The 12,593-nt window shown below is 36.9% G+C and overlaps 1 protein-coding gene across 1 annotated transcript in view; it reads right to left on the reverse strand.

Annotated features, from left to right (window-relative positions):
- The window catches only part of LOC135692435 (voltage-dependent L-type calcium channel subunit alpha-1D), a 44,363-nt gene extending 31,996 nt beyond the window's left edge, over positions 1-12,367 (reverse strand). The window contains exons 1-5 of the mRNA XM_065210551.2: positions 11,678-12,367; positions 7,452-7,557; positions 2,797-2,936; positions 1,939-2,045; positions 7-159 (exon numbers count right to left, since the gene is read on the reverse strand). Coding sequence (XP_065066623.2) covers positions 7-159; positions 1,939-2,045; positions 2,797-2,936; positions 7,452-7,557; positions 11,678-12,012 — 841 coding nt within the window. The 5' untranslated portion in view covers positions 12,013-12,367. The remainder of the gene's footprint in view (positions 1-6; positions 160-1,938; positions 2,046-2,796; positions 2,937-7,451; positions 7,558-11,677) is intronic.
- Positions 12,368-12,593: the final 226 nt, after the last annotated feature.

Raw genomic sequence — 12,593 nt, forward strand, 5'->3', positions numbered from 1 at the left:
ACTCACTTGTTGTATTGTTATAACAGGTTTGATGAAGTTTTCCCATAAATAGTTCTACTCCAATTATGGCATAAATAATAATTACAAAAACCACAAGAAGTGCTATGTGAAACAGCGGCATCATAGCCTTGATTATTGAATTCAGAACTACTTGTAAACCTACGGAGAAAAGAATCAAAATCAATCACTCATAATCACAAACGATCACAAAAGAAAGAAACGATTAACTTATACAATGCAAAGTATAAATCAGTAATCCCTGATCGTTAATCACTGATCACATATAATAGCCTCAACCAAAACAGATGAACAATAAATAAGGACTGTAACTTAGTAGATATCAATGAGAAACGCTTAACTTCATATCATAGGGAAGGGGCTTTACTTCATATCATATCACTTGAAAGCTCCAGATTGCAAACCTCTTTTTGGATGTCAGTATTAATCTGAGCTTCTGTGGAGAGAATGTTTCTGTTTTTTCTTCAATTTATGTGTGCGGAAAAAGCGAGTTCCAATTTCATGTGTCGACCGGACGGTTTGAAACTAAATCAATAGCTCGAAATTTTTCCTCAGGACCCATATCCAAATATCTTTAGTCCCCCCGTTTTTTGAAACAGAGTATGACCAAAGCAATGTACTGAACCGAATAAGTGATTTGAATCAGTCTCATAATTGATTTACGATTAGAGGTAAAAAGATCATATCCCATTTCAAAGGCCGTGATTTTATTCCTGAGCCTAACTTATAAATCTTTGCTGACCACGGCCAGCAACGCCAACCGTTCAAATACAGGTAAAACTTTGTTTTCAGGCCAGGTTTTTAAACTATTTTTCTTCTCTTTTCTTCGAGTTTCGCCAAGGGAGGGAAAAATTATTTTCGCCTGGTTTCATGTAACACAGCATAGATCGCTAGAAGCTTACGAAAAAAAATTAACCAAGCAGCCATTCTCTTAATAGATAGAATCATCTCAAAGGAAATTATTTGAAACAGAATTTTAAATGAAACATCTAATAGGATATTCCTAAAACTGCGACTTCTGAAGTCCTTGTACTGGAAGATTCAATACTCGATTAATTGTTACCACTTATTTAAATCTAATTTCCAGTTGTAGCAAAAGTTTTTCAACTTCGTCACACAGGTGCACTTTGCAACCTTCCAAACAAATGTCAATAAATCAAGTGCCGAGACTTAACAAGATAGAATTTTAAAATGATGGCGATTAAACCAAAAAGCAACATTTCGGATTCGAAGGAGAAAAACTGGGAAAACGACGAGAAGGCGTTACGAATGACTTCCAATAAAATACTTTGTTTACTGCATCATTTTAAATTCAGACAAAAAATGAGAAGTAATGTTAATTAAAATAAAATATGTGATGGACCTTCGAAAAGAGTTGCACAACTGGCTTTTCTTCACGTTCTAATATTTTCAGGCATCAAAAAACTGAATAACCTATTGAAGTTTCTATTGGTGATTTCTGAGTGCGAAATCGTCTAAGTAGCATTGGGGCAGGAGAGCTTGTGTCCCCACATTTTCGCCAAATAATGAAAGGGCTAAAAAGATTTGGAGGCCTAAACATGCTAAAAACCAGGAGCAAGGTGATTTTTTGCATGGTTTTATGCAAAGTTTTGAAATTATTGGGGGGGGGGGGCTTAAGCGGTCCCTGAGTGGAGAACTACAGCCAAGTAGCCCTCCAGGGACAATGACCGTGTATTATCCTTCTCCTGCGCCATTCATCAGCGCATTCAAACTATTAGCAAGGGTTTTATGACAAATCTTCATGGCTTGATCAAGAATAATCCCATTCAAATTTGCTTTAGCGATCTGAGTCCTGGATCAGACACTAACAGTACAGCGTAAGAATTCGTATGACGTCACATAACGAGAAATAACATCATGTGCAACACTAATGATGTAAGCAGATTGGCTTATACTCACTTGGAACACCTGAAACTAAGCGCAGAGGTCTAAGGACTCTGAATGCTCTTAATGCTTTCACATCAAATCCGCTTTTCAAATACTCTTCGAAGATGATGGAAGCAAATCTTCAAAAAGAAGATAAACAGTTAATATTGCCCGACCTTCGAAATAACTTAGGGAAAGGAATACACTAGAATCCTAACCAAACGGACACTTTTTGTCTATAATAGGGAGCAGAATCGATAAAAGCCACGCCGGGCACAGGAACAGGTCCAATACAAGGGCCCCTTATTACCCAAAGAAATAAGATCTAAATGTGCTTGACATAGATTCTAAAATGCATATAATTTTCTTTGTTTACTTTAACGTATACTCCAAATGATTTGCAATCAAAAGTTTATCATTAGTCTTATTTTAAATGGGGAATATTTAATTACAAGTAGGCCCCTCTTTGCTTACGGGCTCAGGGGCATTTGCCTTCCTTACCCCTGCACTCAGTGGGCCTGAAAGGGAGGTGGTATTTGTCCCGACAGGTATCTCAAGTTTTTGCATTGTTTACAATGTCGACTATGAAGGGATAATTATGGCAACAGGTACAAATAACAACCTCGGTTTGAATGCCCCTTTATCACTGAAGTTGTTATACAGTTTGAAAGGAGGGCTTTTTCTCCACAAAGAGGGTAGGGAGGATAGCATAATGGCATTATGCTTTCCATGTTGGCTTATTCAAAACAGTCTCTTTGTGTAATTAGGTTCCTAGTATCTACGTTTCTTTCTGTATTACCCCTAAGATACAGTCATTCAACACCTCCAAACCCGAAATTTCCCACTGTAGATTCTTCAAGTAAATTTGAAGAATCCAAAATAAAGACATACCCAATAACAACTATAGAAAAATCCAAAATATTCCAGCAATTGCGCAGGTATGCACCAGGATGCATCACAAAGCCATACGCAATGATCTTTAGCAGCCCTTCAATTGCAAACACTGCCAGGAAAAAGTACTCAGCGACGTCCTAAATCGAAAAAACAAAAAGTAATATTATGCTTTGGACAAACAAGCAGGGACTAAGAAACATACCAGGGATTAAATAGTTTTGAAGAGCTCAACATGCTAAAAATAATGATTCGCCTGGGTATTAAATGTATTTTGAGAATTTTTTTTTGGGGGGGGGGCGGTCTCTGCATAGTAGCAAATAAACTGTACAATTGAGCAAGTCACATATACTTGGATCCAAAGGAAAATAAGCATTTTCCGTCGTCGGTAATAATTTAGAAACAAGCTTTAACATGCGATAGGCCACAGTATATTGGAACCTTTAATGAGGCTGAAAACCCTTCATGAAGGTGGATTGTCTTATTTTCAACAGTCTTCGCTTTTTTTTAAGAAGAAGATTTCTTAAAACGAACTAAACACAAGTAACAGAAAATGAATTTGAAGTGTTGTACTAAATTGCCCCTAACACCGTTTTACTATTCTAAAAATCAACAGCTTTGAAATCAGTAACTTGTTAGCGATTTTCAGATGAAGATCTGTAATGAAAGCTTGGGAATCTGGTCGAGTCATTATCTTTCACAGATAGAGATTCTTGTAGCCAAATGGCTTTACGTTGAAACGAGGCCGTTGGCTTGAACGTTAATGAAAATCGGATGTCTAATTGGGAGCTGTCTAGTTTCCATGCTGCTCGACCTGATGACGTATTTAGTTTAACTTAAACCTAACCCTAACCCTAAACCTAAACCTAAACCTAACCTTAAACCTAACCCTAAACCTAACCCTTACCCTTACCCTAACCCTTTACTTGAAATAATTAATCATACTAATTTATGACTATTAATCATGCTTATTTATGACTATCAGGTCGAGAAGTATGGAAACTAGACAATTCCGTCTTATTGAAGGTAATTCAAACTGACCTCAAAGCGCACCATGCAAGGGGCTGGATTGATAAAGTTTCTGTTTTCTTTCTAGGAATCTATCTGGCCCTAATAATTGCCATAATTTACTAGATTAAAGAAGTGTTCAATCCAAGCACCTTGACATTCGGTATTTTAGGCGGCGGTAAAAATTCGGCCGAAATAGGATCTTCTTTAAGGTTTTGTCGGGCGATAAAAAAGGAACGCAGGTGAAACTGACGTAAATACTTGAACGGATGACGCGAGCAGAGATTGTGTTCTGTAATCGATAAAAATGTCAGCTGGTTTGAGCATTAAACGAACAAAGATTATTTTGGGGTCATCTATAAAGCATTTTAGTTTCAACCACTGTTACTGGCTAACCACTAAAGCATGGCTTTGATAGGCAAAGCAACCCAGAAACAGCTTGCAACACGAATCCAGCTTCTCAAAAACATTAAGACCCTTTCCAATTACACCCCGAATGACACCACAATGTCATATTAGCCAGGGGCTTGATAAATTCATTAAAAAGTAGCTAAGCAATTTCTCTCAGCCTCAGTCCTGATCATTGCTATTTAAATAAAACTTTGATCATTAATTGCAGGAGTAAAAGTGAGCTTTTGACGTTTAGTGGATAAAACATGAGGTCAAACATCGCTGGGATAAGCTTTATCTTCCAGGATTAAATTATTTCCAAGTTAGTAAGAACTGATGAATTTTTACATAAAAATTAAAGCTATGAGATTACGCGTTTGCCATGACATCCAAGAACATTTTCGCCCTAGATTCTGCCTGCTTCCTGCAAGTGTGTCGCCATCCTAGTGAGTATGGATGCTAGAACTCGTGCCCTTCAAACCAATCAGTAACATCCTTTGCATTTTTCTCATCTCGCTTATTTTTCCTATGATTGGATGGCTACAACCCAATATAAATTATAGTGCAGTAAGTTTTAAGTTGGCAGAAAAGTGGTTTTTCACAAATTTTTGGGAGGGTTTAAAAGTTTAAAGCCTGGAAAAGTTCTACCTCAGATGTTCTAGCTCTGCACTGTAGTTTAACATTGAAACTTACGAAGCAGAGCTAACCACGTGATACAGTTACTAACACTGTACCAAATTTATTCTCTCTGTGGTACACACCTATGTCCCGCCAAAGTCACATCAAATAATATTCCTGACTCTTTAAACAAACTTGCCGAATGTAAAAGTTTATTTGGTTTTTATTGCTTCGACATTTGCTCACAAACAACCTTGTTTCAAGCTTTTCCATTTACATTTACTCTCAAGAAAAAAAATACAAGATATTTAATTTGATTGGCAGAATACGACAGAATGAATAAAAAATGATTTCAAAGCGGCCGGTTTAAGCAGATTGACGCTAATTTTGAAGCGAAACATCAACTTTGCGAATATCATGACGTCACAACGCCTACATGTGCTGACCAAAGTAAGATGAAAATTTCAACTTTTCGTTGCTGACGTAGGAAAAAATTAATCTGCAATTACGTGAAATTTTTACTTAATTTAAAACTGTTTAGTTAAACGAGTTTGCGATATTTATAAAAAGGTCTTCGGCGCATAAAAAACAATGTTTTCCTGACAGCGCTCTAGGTGAAGGAAATATCCTGCGAAACAGTGAAAAGCAATTATCCTCGATCTGTTATAAACGCAGAGAAGCGCAACTGAAAATTACCGACACAATAAAACAAATTATGCAGGTTGTAATAACAAAGAACGTGCTATAAACAGAAGATCTTGTTGGCCAACGGAGCTAAAATTTCTGCCATTTTGTTTACACAAAGAGCGCACGATAAGGCCCTATCTGTAAAAGGCTGCATTAATAAGCAAAATCCATTTTCAGTAAATTGCTGCCACACCCGAATCAACAGCTCACAGCGATTCTTTGGAGACTTTTCTTCCAGCTTCGAAGATAACAAAAGGGCCTATTTCTCGATTACTTTGCAAACAAACATAATTACTTTATCGTCAAATCCAATGGCTGATGGAATTAATATAGGACATAAATAGTTTATCAAGGAGGCAAATTTTTCAAGAAATTTTTTTTAGATAATCCAGATATCCGCAGCGTGATCTTGCGATTAAATCTTGCTTTTAGAATTAGCGTCTCTATTTCTTTCAAAACGCTGCATTTCCATCAGCAATCACAAAACGTCTTAAAGTCACGCATGGCATATCAATACAAAAAACCATGCGAGAAATTTGTTCTCTTGCATTATTCACTATATTTATATAACTGTTTGCAGCTTTCTTGTTTACACAGTTTTCTTTCGAGCAGAGTTTTGCAATAAACTAAGGTCGATGGCATACTGAGGCGTTGTGGTGGCAACTGCCAAACTGTCACGCAAATTGGCAATTATAGCCAAATGCTAGGCTAAAAATAAGAGATTTTAGAGCGGACGCATGTGGTAGTTCTAACGTCAAATGTCCATCTCTGTAAACCTTGCTCCAAATTATTTAATCGATACAGTCACAAATTCACGGGATTTCGTCAAAGAAATGAATAATTTTCATTTTAAAAGGAGTCCCATTTAGGCCACACGGCAATGGAATTTAGGCCAGGTATTAACTATGGATTATCTACCGTTCATTTGAACTCGTTCAAGATACTAGACATTGCTATAGCTTGATTAGAATTATAAAACAACAAAGCCAATCATATCTACACTGTGGAACTCGAGCTTCCTTGAATGGATTAATCACTTAAATCGAAAAACATTTTGCAAGGATATAAAATTTTTCCAAAATATTTCTTTTTGACGATCTTTGAGCCATATGGAAGCGGTGTCTAACAATGCCACAAGACCAGTTATCCACAGCAAATACAAGAACACTCTTCGCACTGCCCGAATTTTCAAACCTCCGACCATTCTAAGTTGAGCAGATGTAAGGGCATTTCGTGATCAGCCGAGAAAACAGCAGTTTAAAGACAGATGACTAGCTTGTTTACGTCATAATTTCATATTCACAAACAACTTTCAAAGCCATTTTCAGAGACACTAATATGTTAAAATTAATCAAATCCTGTGAGTAAGGACAATGGTTGATGAAAACAACAAGAGAGGCCAAGTTACAGACCTCGGGTATCGAAAGGTTGTCTTAAAATAGTATATACGCTGCCAGATTCCCGCACAATCAAAGTTTTGTAAAAATGTCATGTCATGAACTTTTGAATTCTAGAAACAGCTCCAAATACTACATACCTTAAGCGCAAAATGTGAAAGATATTTTTCTACTTTTTACTGCTAAAAATTAGCATGTAAAACACAAGTTTGTGAGGGAATAAATGTTGTTTTGGCTTGGTTCATAAATTTGAGAACGTAATACGAATTATAGCACTATCTGGAATTGTACCAGTACAATCTACTTAGATTGCCTGGAAAGAAAACACAGGGGCTTACAACCGAACTCGCACAGATTTAATATTTTCAAATCTAGGCGTATTTTTTATGTCCTTAGCAACTATTCTGAGGACGTTCCAGAAACTGAAGCAAAGTCCCAAATACAAAACTAACACCAAAGCTTCTAAAGCATAGGACAAGAAATTTATTCAGAATGAAGTTTAGTCTTGTTAACTCATAGAAAAAAGAAAGAAGAAAGAAAAAACGAAAAACGTACCAGATTTTCATTTCTACTTGTCGTGTCTCCAGATGGGAGTGGTTCGTAAGCTGCCAAAGCGGCACAGTTTGCAAAAATGCTGGCCAAGATGAAAAAATCGAACGGTCTGTATATATGCTAAGGAAACTTTTAATGATGGACATATAAGGCTGTAGAACTACCAAATTTAGAATTATTTAAACAATGTAATAAGAGAAAATGGATAATATTAAACTTTAGAACAGACATTCATAAAATATATTGAAATATCAACTTTTAAGATGTCATGCGATACCACGCAAACTAATGTTGTTATTATCGTAAGAAAGAAACAGGGAGAGTTATAATTTTAAAATGTATTAAATCTTTTCAGAAAAACGGCAATAATTACTGAGAATATTTTCCAATAAGATGGCTACACTATGATGGACACAGACAATTAAACAGTAGAGTTAACTAATTGCGGGAATGTCAATATCAATAAAACTAATGAGACGAGTATTTGGTAATCAAACCAAAACACAGAAAAAAGGTTTTAATAAAATTTTCTGTATTATCGGTCTGTCAAAAAATTCTCGATGCCGTATTGGTATAAGCAAAGCTGTACACGCTTTGGCGTTTAGTTGTCTGAAGATAGCATTAAAGGCTCTTGCGCAACCGGCATGCCTAGCAGCAGCAGTCTTGAGAAATTGATCATGTTTTGTATTTTCATGCAGTATGATATTAGGCCGGTTTTAAAAACATAGTCGCAAAGCATGCCGATTGTGCAAGATCTTTCAAGCGAGAAACTCGGAGTTGCAATGTCCTGTTCCAGAACTATGATTTTACATCAATACCGTAATTAAATTGTAGGGGCTATTTGGAAGAGCTGCACAGAAACGCTTTGGAAACAGTCAACAGGGATCTGGGAACAAGATGCATCGACTAATATCACAAAACCTACAGGATGGGCAATTAAATTTATATCACACCAGAACGAGGCTAGCAATCAGAGATAGAATACAAGCAAGACACAATAACCTCAGGCCGTGCCAGGATTTAGCCATAGACTTCGCACTGCTCAGTAAGAAGCAATGTCAATAACTTTTAACCAAACACAAAGCTTTTCTATGGCCAACTATTTTGAACTACAAGTTGCAGCCTCTGGCTAGAACTTGCCATTCTTATTTGTGCCGAATATTCTAACTGAGAGAGATATTGCGAACGATACCAGAGGGCGTTTAAAATAAATTTGAAAGTGATTTAAATGCTTCTACAGTTGATTGTTCTTAACTTACAAAACTTTTTTAAAGAGACACATCCAGACATGATTGGGCAAATTTGGGCCTATCGTTCACGGTGTTGATGGACTTTTACTATCTGAAAAAATCCTGACTTTGACGCAAAGGGTTTTAGCTGGACAAGATATCGAGATTTAATTAATAGGTCACCGATTGTCCTCATGAATCATTTAAGTTTGTAAACAGATTTCCGACAAAATTAACTTTATTTTCACCTGCAGCAAGCAACCAACCTAGATCAAAGTGATTTCAAATACTTAGCCTTCATTACACCTCCTGTGACAACTCTGTTTCTTTTCTCTGTACAGTTGGTCGAGCCTCTATCTTTAATAACAATTCAAGTAATTTGCTTCGTTTCATATTTGTTGCTACAAAACCAGCATTAAACTGCCTAACCATTTGCAAAATCAATGAGAAAATAAGATCATTCGCTGCTATTGATACCCATACCTGGTAACTGTGCAGGCACTAATCGGGAGGGAGGGGGAAGACAAAATAGAACATTCACAGCCACACTCGTTTTATAATAAGAGAACGTCCTTTTACCTAATGGAAATGTCCATGACAAACTTTTGGTTACTTAAAGGCTGTTTAAAATCAAAGGATCATATCACAAAAAAACTTTTGCCAAAATATTACCCCTCCCCCATCATCTCTCATTGAATTAAGACGAAATACTATCCTCCATTTCTGTCCTTTCCTTCGCTTGAAGGCAGTTATAACAGTGCAGCGCGGGCGGCGTTAGCAAATAACAAAATACTTCAAACTGCAGCTTGCAGTGTTGTTAGCACCATAAATTGTTGCAGTACAGATATAAGCACAAGAAACGAATCTGTAATGAGCTCTAATTAAGAAGTTTGAAAACTAATAATTTTCTCACTTCTTCTATTTTGAAAACAAGCATAAACCAGCAGCAAGCGGAGAAACAAAACAAAAACAAACGAAACAAAACGACTTCGAATCAGTAGGAAAGTTTTAAAGGCTGTGCAGTAAATAAATATCCGACAAAGATAAAATGAGCATGCCAGCTGCGCTTCATTGCATTTCATACTATTTGGAGTTAAGCAATTTCTCCAATGGTATAAAGAAAGAACCCAACATTCACAGTAGGGGAAATACTCCGAACGATATCGCTGGAATATACAGCAACAACGAGAGTGAAAGGAGAAGCTGTGTTAAAAACTCTAGGGCCCCAACCCCGAAAGGGAGAATGGAATAAAAAACCAAAGTACTGATCGCTTTCAACCTTTAGAAACTGCTCGAAAAGGATTCTACTAGGTGCTCTGCTCTGTGCAAAACTTGGTTTCGTTTGTATCGGGTAGTTCCTATCTGGCAGCTGGCTCTCGTCGCCCCCTGAATTCGGTACAATTGCTTTAGACAAAGAAAAAAGTTTTTTTAAAGATGGATGGCGGAACTGCATGTTTTGTGATTTTGAGGGATGGTGTTTTGTAAGTGACACCCATGGGGGAAACCGATACAATGAAACAACAAGTGGTCAGGAAGGAAGCATTGTCCCCCCAAAAAAGATTCACACTTATGGCGAATAAATGGGGACAGTGTTAGGGGTACTACCAAACGAGATCAATGATGTTTGATGCTTGAAATATCTAGCAATGTTACTTGCAAATTCGTGCAGCGTTCCAGATAAATTTTATATTCCGGGCCTTAGTTAAGAGTCAATTGTTAACGGAAACTGCAACAATAATATAAATTAAGAAATCACATGAAAAAGCAAATTATATATTCATATAGGCTATGAAAGGGCGTGAATTCTCTGTCGAAATTGTCGATTTGATATAGATTATTTGCTAAACTGATATCATCGATTATCAAATCACAGTAAAAACTCGAGCAAGTGTATTTTAAATGACTAAATCAAAAACATATTACTAATCGCAAGAGGCAAGCCGACTCTTCAGCTGGCCACAGCATTTCAGAATAACAAATGATTTCTTGTAACCGCATATAACCTTAAATGACTACGCGTTTTCTAGACTTAATTTGCTCGACTATAAAAAGGATCCTTTTAATTCAATAACAGGCTTAGCTTAATCCTGAAGTTCTGTATACAAATAATCATAAGTATCAGAGACCCAGGGTAACAATATACAGGCTGAAACTGCGCAGAGCTTGTAGCGCTTATCCTAGATGGTAACCCCTTCCCTAATCGCCTTGGTCCTGCATAATCGTTTGATGGGTGTCACATGGAGACGAAACCGGTCATTTTAAGAAAGAAATTTTGTAAACAAGAGCTGCACATTGTTTGAGTTAAGAAGCAAAAATGTCAACAAAGAAATCCTCTTAGTTATCGATCATCGAAACAAAATAGATTTCGATGGACTACAACAATAGGGATACCTAATGTCTGTTCAAACCCTGTATGGGACCCACTTTGGTGGCAACCAGGTATTCCGTTTTTAATGGCAGGGCTTGCAGAAACATTCCATTACAATCAAGAAAATACAAACAAATTACTTGAACGCAACTCTATTATTTGCTTCTACAGCAGGCCCGTTTTTATGAAACTCCATTTTCAAAATCAAATAAACAACAAGGCAAATTTTGGTAAATAAAGCTGTGACTTGCTTTGACAAATACTCGGGAGTTGGAGATTTTTCAAGGGTTCGATAAAGAAGTCAAACTTGTGTGCACGCGTACAGTAGCAAGTCCTCATTAAAAAACTACCTGCTTCATAACAATGAAGAATGAGAATTGCCATGTAAGTGGAAATAGACCAGCTCAAACAATAATAATAATAAAATAAGTGGAAATTAAACATCATTCCCAGTGAAATGCGTTGACTGGAAAAATTTGGGAAAAATATTTGAAGATGCTTAATCAAATAACAACATGCAGTGGTTTACTTTGATAAAAGAACGGTGCTTGTAGCGATAAGAAAAACTGAAACGATCAGAAACATCAAAGTCAGTGAAACAAAATATGGAAAAAACATGAATAAAAGGATACTTCCAGTCGACGATAGTAATCGCTCCAGAGCGAACAGGGTTGTCCAATGTCAAGCAAAACAGAGCTCTTTTAGGCCTTAATTGCCCCGCTCCCGGCTGTTTTTTCTTGCTCTTTGTTGAGTAGCCACCTATCATTTTGTTTGTAGTTAATGTTGCAAATTTATTTTCATTTTCTTGCTCTTTCGGGTTAGTGTCATAATTTTCTGCCATATCATCTTGTGGCAGAGCGTTTTCGAATGGAGTGTCGTCATTTTCATGCTCTCCAGGCCTAGAAGGATTCCACTGATCATCAGCTTGGCTCTCTACATCCGACCGCTTGATTTGAGCATCGAACATATTTTAGCAGGTAGAAATCTCACTCGTACTATTTCCTAAAATCTGCGGGTAAGAATAAGTGAATTGAAGGCAGCTGTCTTGACCACGGGCCGCCCTACTCCAAACAGCTGTATGGCAACTTGAGATGCTGTCCATTTGCTTCAAGGAATCTCCATAGCTTCATCACATCACAAGGGTTCCACAGCACTACAAAGGCTTCACGGTACAGTGACTTCTCCGGTTCAGTGATGCCATATGTAATTAGACATTTCACAATAGTAGCGCTATATTTACAGGACAAAAGAATCCAATCTATCATAATTTTTGTACATAATAACAAACATTCGTCTGGTTGCGGCTATCTTCATTACTTCCGTTATACACTGTCATCATGGCAAAGATTTATGACGTCACTTGCGACAAAACTCAACATAGATCAACCGCACAGCAAACAGAAACCGCATTGTTTAACTTCCACATTCTTGAACATTTTAGATAGAGAAATGCTCGTTTATGTTATGATGAGAGAATAATTGCAGAAAATGAGAATGTCCAGTCAGAAAAACGAATAAAATACTTTTTATTTTATTTTGATTTAGAAG

Source organism: Rhopilema esculentum, chromosome 3 (assembly GCF_057945365.1).
Source record: "Rhopilema esculentum isolate cy_ngs chromosome 3, ASM5794536v1, whole genome shotgun sequence".
Taxonomy (NCBI): Eukaryota; Metazoa; Cnidaria; class Scyphozoa; order Rhizostomeae; family Rhizostomatidae; genus Rhopilema; species Rhopilema esculentum.